The 21711-nt window shown below is 36.8% G+C and overlaps 1 protein-coding gene and 1 long non-coding RNA gene across 2 annotated transcripts; one reads left to right on the top strand and one right to left on the bottom strand.

Annotated features, from left to right (window-relative positions):
* Positions 1–4583: 4583 nt before the first annotated feature.
* LOC112643517 (annexin A2-like) lies at positions 4584–6996 on the bottom strand. Its single transcript, XM_025421492.3, is given in 3 exon segments — positions 4584–5252; positions 6517–6756; positions 6759–6996. Coding segments are annotated over 3 exon segments (1095 nt in total). The 5' UTR covers positions 6960–6996; the 3' UTR covers positions 4584–4598.
* Positions 6997–16885: 9889 nt separating this feature from the next.
* Positions 16886–20464, top strand: LOC125755256 (uncharacterized). The gene is made up of 3 exons (XR_007411184.1): positions 16886–17043; positions 18595–18809; positions 20288–20464. It is a non-coding gene; the product is annotated as an uncharacterized LOC125755256 (long non-coding RNA).
* Positions 20465–21711: the final 1247 nt, after the last annotated feature.

Below are 21711 nucleotides of genomic sequence, written 5' to 3'. Positions count from 1 at the left end.
GCTGTGGGTTTGATCAGCATGATCTAGACAAGTAGTATCCATAGTCACAATAATCTCCTTCAAAACTGAGCATTATTTTTGTATGAGGTAGCTCATCATAACTTTCGAACCCCTGAGTATTCCTGCTTATGGGTTCTGTAAGGTAGAAACTAGAAGGTTCTCAATGAACAGAAAGACGGTCTGCAGCTCTCTGCTCGGGTGTGAGCTGAGTGAACATAAGCCATCTGGAGCTGATGGGCTCAGCTGTGAACTCAAGAGATTGCTCAGGTGATCTCAGAACCATGTCATATGCATACAAAAATTGGTGGCCCAGGCCAAGAAAGAACTCACCCAGCTTGAATATATATCATTTGTATTACCCAATCCATCACCATATTCCTAAACACTGTTAAACATGTAATTAGAATTAGAATTTTTCCATAATGTCTCCCAGCCACCCAACAGGAAAACATAGCATCAAGTGGTCTGATTCTCCATGCATCCCCCACCCTCTGCATCCACCCACCACACATACATACAAGCACAGCATATATTTGTGTACATCCACAAATATCCACAGGTACTAAGGTAAGGTTAGTGAGGCAGTTATCTCAGATGCAAACTTTAAGGAAAGGAGAGGGTCCAGAAACTGAGCAATCAAGATTAAGAATATTTAATTCACTATCTTTAAAACCAAAATTAATGTGGAAAAAAACACAATAAACAAAATATCACAATTCAAAATAAAGTCAGGATCCCACCCTACATGTGAATAACCATCCTGCCTCACCTGCTTCCCCCTAATAAACTTTATTTACAAAAATAGATGGTTCATAGCTTGCCAACTTTATTTTTCAGAAATAGGTTTCCTTTTTAAATATTGAGAAATGTTATATCGGTGAAAAATATGGTCTGCTCTGAAAATTAGTATTAAGACAGCCTCACAAAATAAGATTATCAATGTATCAACTCTAGGGTGACAGGGTGACAGTATGTCCCAATATTCGAATCTGATACGTGATAATAAAACTACGAACATGATGAGTGATTTTGAAACCAAGCAGAATTTGAAAATTTTTGAAGATTTGATCTATAACATTTAAAATAACTCTTCAGGAGTCCAAAAGTCAACCCATTGATCTGGGAGGAAGAAACCAGTCAGGTGAATAAAAACTTCACACACTGCAAGGTTTTCTTAACATTCATTTATTGCATGAGTGCATCTTTCCATTATATTCCCATGCCTTCCTCTGATAAAGTGCTGAGTACTATATTTCAAGTTGTCATATCTAAGGCTAACTTCTGTTTATTATTATATAGGATAGTCACTTTCCCACACAAACTCTCTCTCTTAGGAAGGTAAACCTGCCATGCCTTCTACATTTACTATACACCATGCCAATGTCAACTGCAATCGTATTTTCCCTTCAATGGGGTTGTATCTCTTCCAGTTAAAGAAAGAGCACCTCTCTTTGAATTGAAGAACAGGGTTTTCATACATCTGTGAACTTGTATGAGCACAGTTCCCAGCCTCCTAAATTCGATCAATTTTTATCTCTGTTTTCCATTTCCTTTTTCTTTTCCTCCTAGCTTTAGTGATTTCCTCTCCTATTCATATCTTTCAAAATAGGCTACCATGACCAAAAGACAAAAAATAGTTTTTTCTCTAAAATTATTTGAAAACAGAACATAACAGTTACTGTTGAGGTCTTTGAGATTTACATTGGTAATAAATTAACAAAAAAAAAAAAACAGAAAGAAGTATATGACCATGTTTATGACTGTTATCTTTCAGAGGAGCATCCTCAAAAGTGTATAAACTCTTCAGGGAACAGTCTAGGAAATTCTACTTAACCCACTTCTTCTCTGGTATGTTTGCTAACTTTTACTTTTCTGAGTTTGACAAAAATTTGCAAAAACAAAAATCTATCAAAATCCCTAGCAATGAGCTATCTCCACAATACTGAGCTTCCTCTTGTGAATCAGGAGGTCTGTGTTTGGCTAATAAGGAACTACAAATCTAAAGATGGTAAATTGCATTAATGTCAAATACAAAAAAATCATGGACATAAAGAGACTCAAGAAGTCCTGGGATCCAAATGCCCCAATATCCACCCCTTAGTTTCCACCTTCTTCACTCTGTTCTATTTCCTAGCTAGACGACTCTTCTTCTGACATCTCTTTGCCACTTTTCTCCACTGCTCAAAACTCTCAAAGACACCCCATTGTGCTCAAGGATTAAAATTAAGTGGCTTTGCCTAACAACACCAATCCTAATCCCTTCCCTGAGTAGTATAATGAAGCAACAAGCATGTTGGTAAAACTATAGCAAACCAAGACCACATATTAAAAGTATGAAAATGAGGGTCATTGGGGTGGCTCTGTCCGTCTGCCTTCAGCTCAGGTCATGATCCCAGGGTAATGGTATCAAGCCTCAAATCCAGCTCCCTGCTCAACAGGGAGTCTGCTCCTCCTTCTGTCCCTCTCCCTGCTTGTTTTCTCTCTCTCTCAAATAAATAAATAAAATATTTTTTTAAATAGTATGAGAATCATAGGAATTTCCAATTTAACAGAACTTGTGCATAATTAAACTACTTCATATTTTCTGTTTATGGAGTTTTCAGAAAAGGAGCTCCATTCTCATAGTTCTTTTTCATTCCCTCATCTCTGTAATTGTACTACCCTCAGCTAGGTGGTTTATTGTAAACAAAGGATTACAGGAAAATATTTTTTATGTGGGGAATTATTACCATTGTACATTGATAGTGAATAAAAATCCTTCATATGCTATATGATTTGAAAATATTTTCTCCCACTCTATGAATTCTCTTTTAATTCTTTTAACATTATCTGTTGCAAGGAATAATTTAACATTTTTTACAAATGTTAATTTATCAGCATTTTCTTTTATAGATTATTTGTTCATTGTACCTGAAAACTCATACAAAAGCCAAGGTGAGGGGATCCCTGGGTGGCGCAGCTGTTTGGCGCCTGCCTTTGGCCCAGGGCGTGATCGAATCCCACGTCAGGCTCCCGGTGCATGGAGCCTGCTTCTCCCTCTACCTATGTCTCTGCCTCTCTCTCTCTGTGACTATCATAAATAAATTAAAAAAAAAAAAAAAGCCAAGGTGAGCAGATTTTCTCCTATATTTTCTTCTAAAGGTTTTATAGATTAATGTTGTACATTAAGGCATATAATCCATTTACTGCTAAATTTTATATACAGTGTGAGGTATGTTGTCAACATTTATTTTATTTCATATGTACATCTTATTGTTTCAACAACATCTGTTGAAAGGAGTACCTTTCTCCATCGAATATCTTTGAACCTTTGTCAAAATGAGTTGACAATATACATATTGTGGGTTTAGTTTTAGACATTCTATTCTGTCCATTGATCTCTGTGTGGACCTTTTTGCCAATAACATAATGTCTTAATTGTCGTAGCTTTAAAGTAAGTCTGGAAAACTAGTATACAAGTCCTCTACCTCCTTTTTCTTTTTTTCATAACTGTTTTGGCCATAGTACTACCTTTGTCTTTCTATTATCTTAGAATCAGCTTTTGAATATCTATAGTCTTGCCAGGAACTTGAATGGAATTTCATTGAATTAATAAATCAGGATAGAGAAGATTAATATCCCAATAGCATTTAGTCTTCCAAACTGTGATCCAATAATATCTTGACAGATTTTAGATCTTATTTGATTTCTGATTTCTGTACATATTTTGTTAGATTCATATGTGATGTATTTCATTTTTATTATTCTACTTTAAGTGGTATTCTTTTTAATTTAAAATTCCAATTATAAATTCCAAGCACATAGAAATGTAATTGGGTTTTTAAAATATTGATCTTGTATACTGTAACCTTGCTAAAATTACTTATTAGTGTTGGGAACTTTTTGGGAGATTGTTTAAGATTTTATATGAAAAAAATATGTTTTATTTCATTATTTGCAATTTGTATGCCTTTTATTTATCTTTCTTTGTTGCACTGGCTAGCAATTCTAGTATTATAATCCATGCAGTGAGAAAGAACAACATTGCTTTTCTTGATCATTGGGAGAAAGAATTGAATCACTCACCCATCACAGAGGATTTTTGTTGTAAATTTTTGTAGATGTCTTTTTATTAGCCTTATTAAGTTTTGCCTATACTTAATTTAATGAGAGGTTCTTTTTTATCATGAAGGGATATGAGATTTTGTCCAATAATTTGTTTGGATCCATTGATATGATCGTATGCTTTCTTATTTAGATCTATTAAAATGGTGAAATGCATTTGATGTATTTTTTAATGTTGAATGAACCTTACATTTTAGGAAAAAATTCTACTTGGTCATGGGAGAGGGCTGAGAATTAAATTTAATATTTTATTGAAGTTTTATTTTATTTTTATATAATGTAAAAATTCAGTTTATTCATCTGTTTATGACACAGTATACAAGAGGCAAAGTGTTTCACATCATAGATTTCACTTCCAACTCCTTGGAATGTTTATTTTTTTGAAGGAGAGACTAGACCTGAGAGGCAGGCAATGCTTAGGCAACTAAAATAAGGATAGGGAGGGGGCTATGCTAACACCATCCTCACAAGGATGGGTATAAGGGGACTGTTATTCACAAGCTATTTTCTAGAACTGTTACCTGCAAACAAAGGGGCACCACTCTTAGACACTCATGCCGTGATGGGCTTCTGTCCTCCCTGCCACACAGGTACAGCAGTGCTTTCTGGTAGTCGCCCTTGGTGTCTTGCTGGATGTAGTAGTACAGGTACTTGCCGTACTTTCTCTTGAATTCAGACCTAATTTTCAACATGTCCATTTCACTGTGAGAGACCATGATTCTAATCAGGACTTTATCATGAGTCCCCTTGCCCTTCATGGAGTCGTACAGTTGGTCAGCAAAATACAGGGGCTTATTCTGAACGCACTGGACCAGGTTCAGGAAAGCATTTTCCAGGTCTCCTTTGACCTCCTTCTTGATGCTCTCCAGCATGTCATAAGGGCAGTAGCTCTTGTACCTTTCAAATATTTTCTGGAGGTGACACACACTCCTCTCAGTCATGATGCTGATCCATTTGGGCACATCAGTTCCTTTCCTCTTCATTCCAGCATCATAGAGATCCTGGGCATCTTGGTCAATCAGTTCATAATTGATGACAGAGCCATCCTCTGCTCTTCTACCCTTTGCAAGGGCAACCATCAGCTTGCAGAAGTCATCAGATGTGTCAGAAATGATGTCCTTCTCCAGATCGGTCTTGTAGAGGTCTTTTTTTTTTTTCTTTTTCTTTTTTTTTTATGGGCAGAATTAGGACTAAGGACTAAAATCGAAGTAAGTTCTTAGATTTTGTTCTTCAGCAAAGAGTGGTGTTAGAAAATGCACTGTGAGAGAAGAACATTCCATTTTGGGCCTAGTCCAGAAATACTCACAAGGGTCACTTACACTGACCTTATTTTCCATTTGAGTTAATCTGTGGGTAGCAAGTCACACCCTGTTACCAACCAGATCTTTCTAAGGATCTTAAAATATTCAAATTGGATTTTTTTTCCCCAAACCCCTGAGACTCACAGAAAAGTTACATATTAGACCAGAGTCTAAGCTACACCTCCCTGTTGGAACTCAGTAAAACAATGGCATGCCTCCTTGTTGGGAGCACCTACCTGTGATCTCTGTTGCAGATGAATTAACTGAGTTAATTAATTTAATGAACTATTTTTAGTTTAAACTAAAAGGAATCTTAGATATAAAGTTTCATTTCTGAGAGGCCGTGTTGCATTCTGCGGCTAGGAGAGAAGCCTCTTATTTCATACAGAAATACACCCAGTGCTCATCCCGTCAAGTGTCCCCCTCAGTGCCTGTCACCCACTCACCCCCACCCCCTGCCCTCCTCCCCTTCCACCACCCCTAGTTCGTTTCCCAGAGTTAGGAGTCTTTATGTTCTGTCTCCCTTTCTGATATTTCCCACACATTTCTTCTCCCTTCCCTTATATTCCCTTTCACTATTATTTATATTCCCCAAATGAATGAGAACATACACTGTTTGTCCTTCTCCTATTGACTTACTTCACTCAGCATAATACCCTCCAGTTCCATACATGTCGAAGCAAATGGTGGGTATTTGTCATTTCTAATGGCTGAGTAATACTCCATTGTATACATAGACCACAGCTTCTTTATCGACTCATCTTTCGATGGACACCGAGGCTCCTTCCACAGTTTGGCTATTGTGGACATTGCTGCTAGAAACATCGGGGTGCAGGTGTCCCGGCGTTTCATTGCATCTGTATCTTTGGGGTAAATCCCCAACAGTGCAATTGGTGGGTCGTAGGGCAGGTCTATTTTTAACTCTTTGAGGAACCTCCACACAGTTTTCCAGAGTGGCTGCACTAGTTCACATTCCCACCAACAGTGTAAGAGGGTTCCCTTTTCTCCGCATCCTCTCCACCGTTTGTTGTTTCCTGCCTTGTTAATTTTCCCCATTCTCACTGGTGTGAGGTGGTATCTCACTGTGGTTTTGATTTGTATTTCCGGTCTTGTAGACTCTGTTAATTTCCTGAAGTTCTTGGTTGGTCCTTGAGCAGATGATCTCAATGAGGGAGTCCTCATCAGTCTCCAGCCCCTTCATGGAGGCTTTCAGTTCAGAAGCGTAGTACTGAGCAGGTGTTTTCAATAGGCCCAAAATCACAGTCTCCAGGTGGCCGGCCAAGGCTGACTTCAATGCTGATGCAAGTTCCTTTTTGGTCCTTCTCTGGTAGGCAATGGCAATGTCCTGTCTCTCTGTTCATTGCTGCGGTTGGTCAAAATGTTGACAATGGTGATCTCATCCACACCTTTGGTCTTGATGGCTGTTTCAATGTTCAGAGCATCACGCTCAGCATCAAAATTGGTGTATGCTTTGACCGACCTGTATGCACTCAGGGGTGTGAAATGATCACCCTCCAAGCTGAGCTTGCAGAGAATTTCGTGAACAGTAGACATTTTGAAGGAAGCTGGGCTGTGCGCCGAGATCCGCGAGCATCCCTGGTTGCAGAGCCTTTATTGAAGTTTTAAACTGAATCCCAACATGTGAAATTGACCAGAAATTATGGAATGTGCAGGAAGTATTACATGATAAGAAGGATAAATTCAACAAACATAGGTGAAGATAGTGCGGGAAAATTAAAAGCGTTTCATGATATACATCATTGATTGAGTCAGGACCACCACATAAAGCAGTATACTTATACACAAACATAGGTACTTGCACAGTAAACACTCATATGCACAGATACACACTCATATAAACATGTGAAAATTGAATACCACACAGCAGTTAAGAAGAATAAAGTACATCCTTGTGTTAACATGGATACAGCATGATGAAATATTATTTAGAGTAAGAAGACAGTTGTAGAATGAGGCAAATCGTACCCCACCACCTATGCAAAGTTTAAACATAGCATAAAACTATTCTACTCTGTGTGTGTGTGTGTGTGTGTGTGTGCGTGCGCGTGTGTTAGTTTAGGAAAGTCTGCAGGGTCACAGAAGTGAACATGCACACATGTACATGTGTACACATGTGTGTATGTGGAAATGGACTAAATGCACAGACACCAAACCAATAATGACGATTTGCATCTGGGACAGAAGAGATTTAGATTAGGGTGGTCAAATGGACTATGGGTTTATTTGTAATATATTGATGTTTTAAAATATGAATCTTTAATATGTTACTTACACAATTTTCAAAGTATACATATATTCTGGGGTGCCTGCATGGCTCAGTTAGTTAAGTGTCCAATCCTTGATCTCTGCTCAAGCCCTGATCTCCGGGTTCTGAGTTCAAGTACCATATTGGGCTCCATGCTGGGTGTGGAATCTACTTAAAATCTATTTTATTTTTTTTATTTTTTTTTAATATATTTTAAAACACTTGAATATATGGTCAAATGCTAACAGTGGTTAAGTCCCTATGGCCAGAAGATGAGCAACTCCTCATTTTCTTGCTTAGTTTTCTATTTAAAATAGGAATCATCATAAAATGGTTATTGTCAAAAAAGAAGCATTATGCAGTCCAAGTGATAATACACACTGATTTTTTTCACAGGCACAATTTCACTGTGAAGTTAGTTGTTATGTAGCTTGCATGAAATATGGGATTGTGGAATGGTCCTTTATGGAAAGCTCTCTGCTTTTCCTTTATTGTGACCCGGCCCCCCAGGTACAGTCCTCTATGATCTCTCCTGAAATGATCCCTCCTCAGTTGGGATTTTTCTTTACCTCTCTGTCTAAAAATGGCACCCAACCTTTCCCTACTATGTGTGTAACTGACTATTATATTATCTCCTATACCATCTCAACACCATCTGATCCTATAAATACACTTTGTCCATTTCATTTTCCAGACTTCATAAGGTAAAGCCATATGGACAGAGACTTTGTATGTTTTCTTCATTGCTATATTTTCTTTGTCAGGAACATCGTATGGATTACATGGGCATGCAAGAAATGTTTCTAAATGAATTATAACTTTTTATTTCTGAAGCCCCTCATGTACAACTACCTCATCGTGCACAGTGTGCCACGGTCCCCTTCTCAAGGGGCCTCTGGCCACCAAAGTCCTCCTCAACAGTGTCCAGCAGATGATTAAAACGCCTTTAGCACAAATGTTTCTCTGTTTCACAGGCCAAAAATTACCCACCAGTAAACTGAGGATGACAACTGCTCCCCTAAAATTGTTCGGAAAGCAGCCCTCCCCTCCTAAAATTGTTTTATTTGTTCAGCTTGTATCCAGAATTCAGACTAGCCTTTCAATTTTTTATATCTGATGTTTGAACTAGCTTCCTATGAAGGAGAAAATAATTCATAATTGAGCCCTATTGTCTTTAAGAAAATGCAGGTAAGAGCAGTGATTGGAGGGAATGGATCCTGTTCACTGTTGTAGACACACCACCTTCCAGCCTCCTGGCAGATCTCAGAGTGATGCTAACACAGAGAGATCATCTATGATAGGAGGACTTAATCTCATTCACCAGAATGGGGGTTAGGGGGAAGGGGGGGAGGACATTGCCGATGTTTCTATGTATTTGTTATTAAGTATCTCAGATTAGCCATATATAATCAGAGTTCCATTTATCCTTGGTTGATCAACTTTTGACCATTTCGAAAGCTATCGAAGTTTTTACAATTACCAAAACTGGCTCAAAAAACAGTAAAGCTCATTGAGTGAACATAATTCTAACTGTAGTCGTAGGCATGATCAAACAGAGACGGCTTGGCTACCAATTCTTCAGAAACTTCCTTCGAAACATTAAAAGGGAAAAAAAAATGTTACAGGACACATGCAACTCAGAAACATGGAGCGTAACTGACAGAGGTAAATCCATTCTTCCACTACAATCCACCAGCCTGAGATGCCATTTTCAGGGCAAACAGCTTTACCAAAGTCATACAACTTCTCGTGGTGGTCACAAGAAAAGATTTTTATTTTGAACAAACCCAAGATTGGCCAACTTCTGATGTTTTCAAACAAGCCTTTGTCAAACAAACAAATAAACAGGCAAACAGCACCTCTTTCTCCCAACGATAAACAAACAACAAAAACATAACACGTTTATTTTTCTCCAGCATGAACAGATGAAACACTGGCTTCACTTTGCTTTCTGCTTCAGTTTGTACTACAAACCACATCTCTTCCCACTTGCCAATGAAATTGCAGTGTTGTACTTAAAGGTATTTTGTTTCCTTTTTTACATTTTATGACCTCAGGCAGATTCAATACAAACAGGCATATCTATATAGCTGAGAAAAAAGGGAGAAGTTTCAAATTTTAAATGCTCAGCCTCAATCTCTCCTCGAGCCTATCTCCTGCCTCCAAAGGAAGAGTCTAGAGGGTTGGCTTTTATGTGCAGGGTTAGGAGAAGGGATAGATGTAGATAAAAGCTTGCTACAAGCAAGACTGGATCAGTCCATTAAATTGCTTTGAAAAGCAACCCAAGGTCATTTTGCAGATTAATGTCCTGAGATTGGAGAAGGGTCCTGTTGAGTGAGGTGGGACAGAGCTGCTGACAGGCCACAGGGCACTTAGTGGTGTTGAAAGTAGAATTATTCCTGGATGAATTTGAGGTGGCTGACTTGGGCTAGCAATAGGATCGCTGTGATACAAGAGCCAAACTGTGGAAGGAGCCATGATGTCCATCAACAGATGAATGGATAAAGATGTGGTCTATATATACAATGGAATATTACTCAGCCATCAGAAAGGATGAATACCTACCATTTACATTGACGTGGATGGAACTGGAGGGTATTATGCTAAGTGAAGTAAGCCAATTGAAGAAGGACAATCATCATATGGTTTCACTCGTAGAGGAATATAAGAAATAGTGAAAGGGATTATAAGGGAAAGGAGGGGAACTGAGTGGGAAAAATTAGAGACAGAGACAAACCATGAGAAACGCCTAGCTCTGGGAAATTAACAAAGGGTTGCGGAAGGGGAGGTGGGTGGGGGATGGGGTAACTGGGTGTCGGACACTGAGGAAGGCACTTGATGGGATGAGCACTGGGTCTTATACTATATGTGGGCAAATCAAACTTCAGTAAAAGCAAATGAAAAATATTTAAAAAAAAAAAAAAAGGATCCCTGTGATATGGTCCAAATGACCCCATGAGCATTTGACAAAAATTTGACATTTTTTGAAGAAACTCAGCCATTATGCAATGCAATTACATATATGTTACAGCCTGATGGCAGAGTCTGTTTTCCCTAAATATTTTATCAATGATTCTAGACGTCATGGCACACCTCCTGATGCTCCACAAAACCTCAACACCATCCTACTAACAATCCATTGGAATAAAACAATAGTTCAATGATCTGATATATGACCTTTTTTTCCTGCACAAGGATGATTTTTCAAGTAGCAGCTAAAATTTGATAAAACACAATTACATGATTAGGTGGATCCCCTAGAACCATCTGGACTTGAAAGTTAAAACTACAACTAAAATTTAATCTTCCTTGCTTTTACTGATCACATGGTCAGCTAAGTGGAATTCAGTATGAATAATTCCATTAATTTTTCACGGAGCCACAGCTTGACTAGGTCACTCTTGCCCATGCTTTGTTGCACTTTTTCTAACACTGTCATCTTTAGAGTTTTAGGCTCAGATTTCAAAACCTGAATGAATGTGGTTGGGATGTTTTGGCAACTGGATGCTGAAAGATAAAGCCATCTGTAAAATAAATTGTTTTAAAACAAGTTAACTATTTGTCTATTGACCTGTCTTTAAACCTTTAACCTATTTCCTTTATGCAAACTTAGGTCTTAAATTCTCTGTTGTGTTCAGAATCAGCATCTGCAGAACTACAACAAATTTTATGAAAATTCTCATAACATGAATTTTCTCTATTGCATACATTTTATTTAAAACTCGTCCACTAAAGTTCATTTTCCCATTCTGATTGCACCAGTTTCCTATTGCTACTATAATAAAATACCACAAATTTCGTAGCTTACATCGACACAAAGTTATTATCTTACAGTTCTTTAAATCAGAAATCCAACATGGGCCTTCAAGGCTAAAATGAAGGTGTCAGCAGGGCTACCTTTTTTGGAGATTCAAAGGGATGATCCATTTCTCTACCTTTCCCTGCCGGTAGAGGTCACTGCCATCTCTTGTCACCTGGTCCCTTTCTTCTATCTTCAAAGTCAGCAGCAGAAAAGTCCTCAAATTTCCTTTCTCCTACTTCTCTTTCTGCTTCCTTCGCTCAATGAAAGACCTTTGTGATTATATTGGGGCCCACCCAGGAAAGCCAGGATCTTCTCCCTATCTTAAGGTCAGCTGATTAGCAACCTTAATTCCACCAACTTCCTTAACTCCCAGTCACAGATTTTGGGAATTACAATGTGGATATCTTCAGGGACCATCATTTGATTGACCACACTACTAACCTTCAACTTTTCTTGTAATATCCAAAATCTGCATCACATTTTTTTTCTGTTCACCACCCTCCATGCCCCAGTGAACAATTGCTTTATATGCTTTTAGAAATTTATTACATATTTTATGGTATTTCTGATTAACTGTGACATACCATTTAGTAATTTAGAGGTCCTAATTCTTTTGTAAACATTATGAAATACACTGTTTCTGAGCTATATCTCATTTTATAATTCAATTATGTTGAATAAGGCTGTGACTTACATTCAGAAAAAAATAAGTAAGCAACCAAAAGACATTTGACAGTCATTAAAATTTTCATGAATATTATAACTGAAGTTAACCAGAGTTTAAAACCCTGGTTGATAGAACTGTTTCTCAAAGTTTTGCAACTTTGAAATAGTTCCTCTTGTGTTACTACAATGATCTATGAGATAAAATAGAAAATTTTCAACTGTGTAGAAGATTTGAACAAAAAACTAAGAGAAAGATTTCTGAGACTGGAATGCCTGTCAAGGGGTTAAGCAAGACACAAAAAGTAGAACACAACTGGGAAATGCACTCAATACAATTTCCTGAAATTTTGAAGTGCCTGGGTGGCTCAATCTGTAAAATGTTTGATTCTTGGTTTTGACTCAGGTCATGATCTCAGAGTTCTGAGATTGAACCCAGCATCTGCTCTGTGCTCAGTGCAGAGTCTGCTGCAGATTCTCTTTCCCTTTCCCCCTCCTTCACTCTCTCTTTCTCTCAAATAAATAAATAAAATCTTTTTTTAAAATTCTGCAGTTTCACTGGCTAAGAAGAGTTAATTAGCTCTGAGTTAGAGAATGTATAGATAAGCATAGAAAAGTTTAGCAATACATCCATTTATCAGAAATTATGAAGAAGGGAATGTATCTCCCAAAAGAGAATGCTTTGTTAAATGAAAAAAAAAAAAAAAGAAAGAAAGAAAGAAAGGAATTGTATGTGCTCTATGTTCCTGATACTGAAAGCATATTTCCATTGAAAATATAATGTTGCAGAATCTGATTAAGTAAAATACATTTTTTTTTTTTACCATAGCATTGGTAAATTAGGCATCGTGGTTGTCTTATTCCAAAGCACTAAGTTTGTTATTACAGTGATATACTCCTGCTGCTTTGCTTATCAACCTAGAAAATCCATCATGCAGAGCCCATTTTTCAAGCAAGTCTAAATCTTTTCTTTTACATCACCAGCCATGTTCACGCTAATGCAGTTCTCTAAGCAAAACCACCAGGTCAGAAACACAGACCACAGAGCAGAAATAAACAGCCTGGTAACAAATGTGTATTCCTGAACATTAAAGATATTTATCCAGAGTTAAGCATAAAAGAAGTCTATTTATGTAATCTGGAAAATTCAAAACACAGATGCTTTCTATGGACAATTCTTGAATAAAAATTAAATTAGGCTGTTTAGTATCAGGTTTCAAATCCTCCTGCAAGCCTTGTGAGGCCTGATATTGTACTTATCATATATGTCAAATCAAAGTTGACTTGCATTTGTAACTCTCCCTTATGTTTTTATGAGCTGTCATTTGATCTTGCCATTATTTCATATGTTCAATTCATTGATCTAAATTTTTATGATCTCACTCAAAAGATCAATGACATATCATGAATTTAACTTCAGGATAAATCAAGTCAGAACCCAAAGTTTTTTGTTATTACTGCTGTCATCTTAGCAAAGTTGATACAGGAGCATTTCCTATGGGTGTCTAGTCAGCAAACCAGGAGCATGTCTAAAATATTTTTCCTCTTAAGTGTAAAGAGAGCATCTTTAACATTTGTAAAAACAGTCATTTTTTCCCCTACGGGCATTCCTTCTCCCAAGATGAATGAAGCTAGAGACCTGGGAAAGATAGGAAGAACTTTTTTTTGGCGGGGAGAGGTGAACATTAAAATGTTGATATGTAAAAAATAGTGCAAGTATCTTTGGAAATAGTTGTAACAGAAAGATTGAAGTCATGACAATAGGCTGGCATACTTCTTAAACATACACTGGAGAGTTGATATAAATATGTTCAGGAATCAGTGGGTTTTTCTCCTTGTTGTTGTTCACTGGCTTTAGATACATAAGAAAAGAGTGCAAAGGTATAAAAAAGAAATAACACTCCCCTTCTCCTGGCCACTCATTCTACTTTTCCCCAAGAGGATGAAAGAAAATACACATGGCTTGTCCATATGTCTGGCTGGGGAAAGAGAATGTAGAGTGTTCAGTATCCAGTGGCTGAAAGTACAATCACATAATCTAAAACACCCAGAAATTTATCTCATAACCATTCACAATCTCTTACAATTGTTTTAAGGTGAGAAAGTAGTAAATATTTGTCATTTAGATTTACACAGAAAAATATGTCAAAATTGATCATCTAAAAAAATCTCACAGTGGTAGAGTGTTCTTTCTCTCTTTTTCTATTTTATTTTTTTTAATTATTTCTTAAAGATTTTATTGATTTATTCATGAGAGACAGAGACAGAGAGAGAGAGACAGACAGACAGACAGGCAGAAACACAGGCAGAGGAAGAAGCAGGCTCCATGCAAGGATCCTGATGTGGGACTCAATCCCGGTCTACAGCAGTTCACCTATTTCAAAAATTTGGAATTCTGTTCATTTGTTATTCTTAAGACCACCTCAAATTTAAAGGCTACCTTATTGTACGCTTAAAGTGTATTATAACAGCATGGTAGTTAATAAAACACTATTCTTTTTCTTTTGAAAAAAAAAAATCATGCCCTGGGCTGAAAGCAGGGCTAAACCATTGAGCCACCTGGGCTGCCCCTTTTTTTCTATTTTCTACGTGACTATATGTTTATTAACTTTATTGGCACATAATTCACATAAAAGTAAAATCAACAGATTTTTAGTTATATACAGATTGATGATTTTTTGGCAAATACAAAATTTTTTAATAAAAGAGATTACTTTTATTTAAATAAAACAGAAAAGATAAATGTACATCCTACACATTGTCACGATTTTAAAAAATAATACAACAAATATATCTCTCGAGATATATCTCTCGAGGGTAAAAGAAGTTCAAGACCATGAGGTGTGATTTTCCCCATTCAATAAATCTTTGGGATCTGACTCTTCCCAGCTATTAAAATTCCCAAGACCTTGCTCAGGTTTGTGACCTGTTCCTTATCATCTGGATCTGTAACAAAGATCTGAGAAGGAAAGAAAAGGAGCATGAGAGGAAATTACAAATGAGAGAACTTTTAACAACATTAACAAAGCTTACTGTACCACATTCATAATCTAGAAACACCCTTACTCAGCCCTAGGTCTTCAAATGTAGTGGACCAATGGCAGAAAGGCAGAGAAGAGACAGCAACAGTCATCCACTTTGACACAGAAGGAGAAAGATATCTCAGAGTTGAGCAGCATATCATTGTAATATATACATATAACCCATGCATATATCATAGCTTTCACCTTAATCAAATGTAAAAACATTTTTATACCCCCAAAGTTCCCCAAGCCTCTTCTTAATCTATGCCCTGCATTCCCAACCCCAGGAGCCACTAATCTGATTCTTATCCTGGTAGTTTAGTTCTGACTATTCAAAAACTCCAGATAAATGAAATCATACAGTAAATATTCTTTTGTATCTGGATTATTTCACTCCACATAATGTTTGGGAGAAAATGAATCTATGTGCTGCCTACAAGCGATTCACTTTAGATGTCAGGACACACACAAACTAAAAGTGAAAGGATATAAAATTATATTTCAAAAGAAAGCTAAAGTAGATATAACAAACAAAATAGACTTTACAACAAAAATTTAATAAGCAACAAAGAGGGTGTTATATAGCACATAATATATATAATATTACATAGTGATATATATGATGTCATATATGATATAATGATATATAATGGTAAAGGGAAACAACCCAACAAGAAGCTATAACATTTATAATTATTTACACACTCAATATAGGAACATCTCAGTGTATAAAGCAGATTTTAACAAATCTGAAGAAAGAGCCAGCAATACCAGTCATTGTCTGTTCACATCTTATGCCCATTTTTTAATTAGAAGCCATTGAAAAAGAAAAATGGGGTTATTCAACTCATAGGGAATTAGTGAACATGAGTAATTTAACATCAATTTCATATTTTTTTTGTACAGGACTTTGAGGAGACATATTTTCCTTTCTCTTTGATTTAAAAACTGGAATAAAATTGCTGAGTTGCTTGGGAAGTTTATGACTAACTTTGGAAGAAATTGCCAAACAATGGCTGCACCATTTTACATCCTCACTAGCACTTTATGGGAATTCTGATACCTCTAAAGCCTATTCAATATTTGGCATTGTCAGCCTTTTATTTTTTTAAGCCATTCTGTTGGCTGTGGAGTAGCACTTTATTGTGATTTTAATTTATCATTTCCGGATAATAAATGATACTCAACACTCTTTTGTATGATTTTTGGTCATTTGTCTTATATTTTTAACTTATTAAACCTTTTGCCCACTTTTGTTCAGTTTTTTTTTAAATTGAGTTTCTATAACTGAATTTTATGTTATTAATATTTTCTCTAAGTATATGCTTTATTTTTTATTTTTAATTGTGTCTTTCAAAATGCAAAAGGTTTTAATGTTGACAAAGTTGAATTTATGGATTTTTAAAAATTGTTATTAATGCTTTTGGGTTCTAAGAAATCCTTGCCTACATCCAGATTGCAAAGCTATTCTCAAAATTTTCTCTAGAAAGTTTGACTTTTACATTTATGCCCATAATTTATCTTTCACCTCAATTTTTGTGTATATCTGAGTAAGAAGCCAAATTAATTGTTTCCCCGAATGATTAACCCGTCTTATCAGCTTTAGTTATTGAAAAGGTCATTTTCAAATGACCCTGATGTCTTTAAAATCAATTAACCATATATAAGTGGGTCAATCTGGACATTCCTTCCCTTCTATTTCTTTATCCTCATGCCAGAATTCCATTGTCTTGATTATTACAGCTCTACAGGATCCTAAGTTTACTATGAACAATTAAAGCAGCAAAATGGACAATCTAGAAATGGATCAATACAACATATACACATACAACCTACCAAGGCTGAATCATGATGAAAGAGAAAATTTGGGCAGACTGATTATTAGTAAGAAGATTGAATACTAATTAAAAACTTTCAAACAAACAAAAATCCAGGTCCAGATGATTTCACTGGTGAATTCTACCAAATATTTGAAGAATGAATCCCAGTCCTTCTCAAAATTTTCTTAAGAAGAATGAACTCATTTTACAAGGCCTACATTCCCTGATACCAAAATCAGAGAAGGATGCCACAGGAAAATAAAATTATAGGCTGGTATCCCTGATGGATGTAGATATAAAAATCCTCCACTACAAAATATCAGGAAACTGAATTCAACAACACATTAAAAGGCCAGTGGAGCTCAGGACAATGAGACAAAAAAAATGTATCTTTCATGAGCATAAGGAACAAAGAGGGAAGGAGGGGTCGGAGAAAAAAGGAGGAAGGAAAGAAATATCTTTATGGACTTTAAGAGAAAAAAAGACTGACTTCTTTAAAATCTATTAATAGAAATTTACCATTCTACAAATATTATCCTCCATGTTGCCATGGAACACCTGCCCATGGAACTCACAGTATAAAGGGGGGGTGGGGGTGGGGGAACCATATAGTCAATGATACTCTTAATAGGAATTTCTGTTTCATAGTAATAAAATATTTAGTTTGCAAAAAAAGGCAAAAAACCACTTGGCTTTACAGATTATTTTTTGCAAATAAGAAAAACTTTTGTAAAGTTTAGAAACTAATACAAATTTAAAGCATAAAAATAGAAAAGAAAAAAATCAGTGCTGAAGAATATGTACTAGTGAGTAGAATCTGTAATAACTACAGAATAGAACACAATCTGGTTTTAATTAAGTTTAAATTAGCTTTACATGAAAATAAATTGGTTCTGAATCTGTAAGATTAAAATGATAACATTAATATCTAAAACAAATGCTGCTTTTAAAATCTTCTCAATCAAACCCAAAGACCTAGATGAAATAAAAAACAAAAATCATGGATTATCAATTAATTTAAATTGCAGAGTTATTTATGTTCATTTGATTTGGGGAACATACTTAATAGGCAATTTAAAATATTGAAGGCTATCAGTAGATGTGTATGTAGTGAAAATTAATACTATCTTCAATGGAATTATTTGAAAGATGTGTGTTTTCCTATCTTGGAAAGCACAGTTCTGCTAAATCAATAGGAAAGTTTATATATTATTGTTCATTGTAATACATTTAATCATTTATGCTAATGAAAAATTATCATTAATTGTAATAAAATCTATGTTTTTCCTGTTTTCTGTATTCTGACAAAGTCAGATCAAGTTTTGACTTAAGGAAAGCATCTCCCCCTCCACTGTCTGCTTTTCTTTCATCATCGTTCATTTTTCTCATGAGCAGAAATCAGAATTTATCACTGACACACCTAAATACCTGCCAAGTACACATTTGTTAAAAATTTCCTGACATAGCATTGTTGATGACAAATTAATGTTTCTAGAAATGGGCTGGGGCTGGTGTCTTTCTGAACGAATGAATGAACTTAAAAGTCATGACAGATGTTGAGCCCTCCTCATGTTTCTGTTTCTCTCCCTTCTTCTCTCACAACTCACTTTTCTAGAAAATGCACATGGGTGCCAAGGTCTTCACAAGATCAGGAAAACTTAGAATTTGAAAATCTCTTATTTCATCATAAGAAAAAAGGAGACCCCACAGAGTCTGAATGATATGCCTATGGTGCCGTCATGCTCTGACCTTGGTTCCTGCGACCCTCAGAGAGATGTCCAATGGCCTTTCCCAAGGGAGCTCGTGAGCACTGGAGCCACCCCCTCACAGGTACGTGTCTGGGTCAGAGTGGGACCATTCCTGAGCCTACATGTCTTCCCCAGCAAGACTATTGTAAGGATGGAATAGATGAGTGTGTACAAAATTGTACCACAGCACCAAAAGGAATGGTTAATTGAGATGATATATATATATTTTTTTTAAATTTTTAGGAAGGTTTTTATTCCTACTTCAGCTCTCTTATTGTGAAGATTAACTGAATTATGTAACCAGTGGTAGCACGATCACACATACATGAGCCCTGAACTCTGGCCATAGCCGTGGAGACAGATTCAATCAGCATCCACTTCTGGACTTATCTTAGTCAGAAATACTCCCTGACATCTATTGTCAGTCCAGAGTTGCCCAAATAAATGGATTTTAACTGAGTCATGCTGCCTTCTCTGTCCCACTTCAATTTCTCAGAATCTGTGTTTCCATCAACTCTTCTGTCTCCCCAGCCCCAAATCCCATCTCACACGGATATCTCGTTGTCTACCTGGTTCCCACTGGTCAATAACTCTCTTAACCTCCATTCTTCTTCACTAATACCACCTGCAGTTTTCTCTAATAATCCCCTACAGATCAAGTGAGTTTGACTCTCCTAGAAATTAGAAGCTGAGTTATGCAGAGAGCCAAATGAGAACAAGAAAAGCACTCTGCAAAAGAACAGGATTAGTAATAATGTTAGTTGCAGCAGTTTAACTAATGCCTCCCATTTACTTACTTGTCAGCTAGTGTTTTCAGGTAGTGGCACACAGGAGTTAATTTAAACTCACAAGAATCTGGAATAGTTAATACTATTATCCCCATTTTTAAAATGAGAAATTTCTAAAACTCAGGTGGGCCTATAAAATCTGCATGGTAGGGGCACCTGGGTGGCTCAGTGATTAAGCATCCACCTTTGGCTCAGGTCCTGGAATCAAGTCCCACCTCAGGATCCCCGCAGGGAGCCTGTTTCTCCCTCTGCCTATGTTTCTGCCTCTCTCTGTGTGTCTCTCCTGAATAAATAAAATCTTAAAAAAAAAAAAAATCTGCATGGTGTACACAGCTAGAGAGTGGCACCACTAAGTTCATGATCTCTACATGTACCATTGACATGATGCACATGGAGGTCTAAATCCAATCAACTTTACTCAGACATGATTCTAGAAAAATGAAGTTTTGAACAAAAGAATTGAAACTTAATTACCGGGATCCCTGGGTGGCGCAGCGGTTTGGCGCCTGCCTTTGGCCCAGGGCGCGATCCTGGAGACCCGGGATCGAATCCCACATCGGGCTCCCGGTGCATGGAGCCTGCTTCTCCCTCTGCCTGTGTCTGCCTCTCTCTCTCTCACTGTGTGCCTATCATAAAATAAAAATAATAAAAAAAATTAAAAAAAAAAAAAAAGAAACTTAATTACCTGGTAGTATGTGTGAAGTAAACATGTGTTAGTAGAAAGAGGGAGGTGGACACTGTCTAAAGCTAAACCATAGCATTATTTGTCCAGGACTATTCAGAGAAAGGAGAGGAAGGAGGAGTGACAAGTATTTATGGAGAAGATGCATTCTGAGGTATGTCATGAACGAGCCCTAGCATTTCAACACCACTGTAATGACCCATCCTACAGAAATGACTCAACTCTCTTTGACAAATATCTAATTAAAAAACATATCCAGTAGTTCACTTGGAAGCATAACCCAGGTATTCCTGACAGCAGACAGCCAAGATCTGCTGTATAAAATACAGGTTTCTCCACATAACTTAGTGACTGTAATTCTTGTTTTATACTTCAAAACAGTTCTTGTTGGACATTTCTGACAACTGAATCCTTGTGACTCATTAAGTAGATCAAAATGCTTTGAGTTTAGGAATAAGTGTAACCTACAGTGAGCCCTAGAAAAGACCAGAGGGAGGTGACAAAGGCTGGGTGACCTACTGCCCCAGATCCTTCCTGGTAAGACTGCTGCAAATAGACTGAGCACATTGATCTGCAGACCTCTCCAAATGCTCCCTCCTCCCCACTTTCCTGCCCAATGTCCTGCATATATTGCCTCTCACAGGGCCATTAACCTCATAAGATGATGTTTAAACTCATTAACCACCAGGGAAATGCAAATAAAGCCACAAGGAGGTATCATTACTCAATCACTAGAAGGGTTAAACTCCCCAAAAAAATTAATAACAAACAAAGAATAAAGCCAGGAAAACAATGCCAATTATTGGTAAGGCTGTGGAGTCATAATGAATGTTCACACACTGTTGAAGGATATGTGCATTATTACAGTGACTTTGAAAACTGATATTATGTCTAAACTTGTAATAACTGTACCCCATGAGCCAAAAATTTCTCTCCTGTGTATAGACCCAACAAAAATGGATCCAAATGTGCACTAAAGAGCATGTCTGAGAATATTCAAAATGGAATTATTCATAATAGCCAAAACCTGAGAACAATGCAAATAGGCATCAACAGAAGAGTGGATACATTGTTATACATTCACAGAATATTATGTAGCAATAAATTTGAACAAATCATAGTTGTTTGCAACAACAGGGAAGATTCTCTCAAATACAATGCAAGCAAAAGAAGCCAGATTCCCAAGTATATTCTGTATGGTTTTATTTGTACGATGTACAAAAGGTGACAAAATTATCACTGTGGAAATTATTCCACTGTGTTAGGATTTAGAATGTCGGTTATCTTGGTGAGAATAGGAGCATGGTTATTGGTAGGGAGCATGAGGGGGACTACTGAGATGCTGGTCCTGTTCCCTCTCCTGATGTGAGATGCAAGTCTCCAAAAAAGTCTACTTATGTTGAGTCATTGTGCTATTTAACTCAGCTTCTTTGTGTGTGTGTGTTTGTGTGTGTGCTTCATAAAGGGGGAAAACGTTTGTTTGTTTGTTTGATTGTTTGTTTTAGGAAATGCAG

This window comes from Canis lupus, chromosome 1 (genome assembly GCF_003254725.2).
Source record: "Canis lupus dingo isolate Sandy chromosome 1, ASM325472v2, whole genome shotgun sequence".
In the NCBI taxonomy this organism is placed as follows: domain Eukaryota; kingdom Metazoa; phylum Chordata; class Mammalia; order Carnivora; family Canidae; genus Canis; species Canis lupus.
Note: the sequence above shows the minus strand (reverse complement) of the source record. Positions and strands in the feature narration are given on the sequence as shown.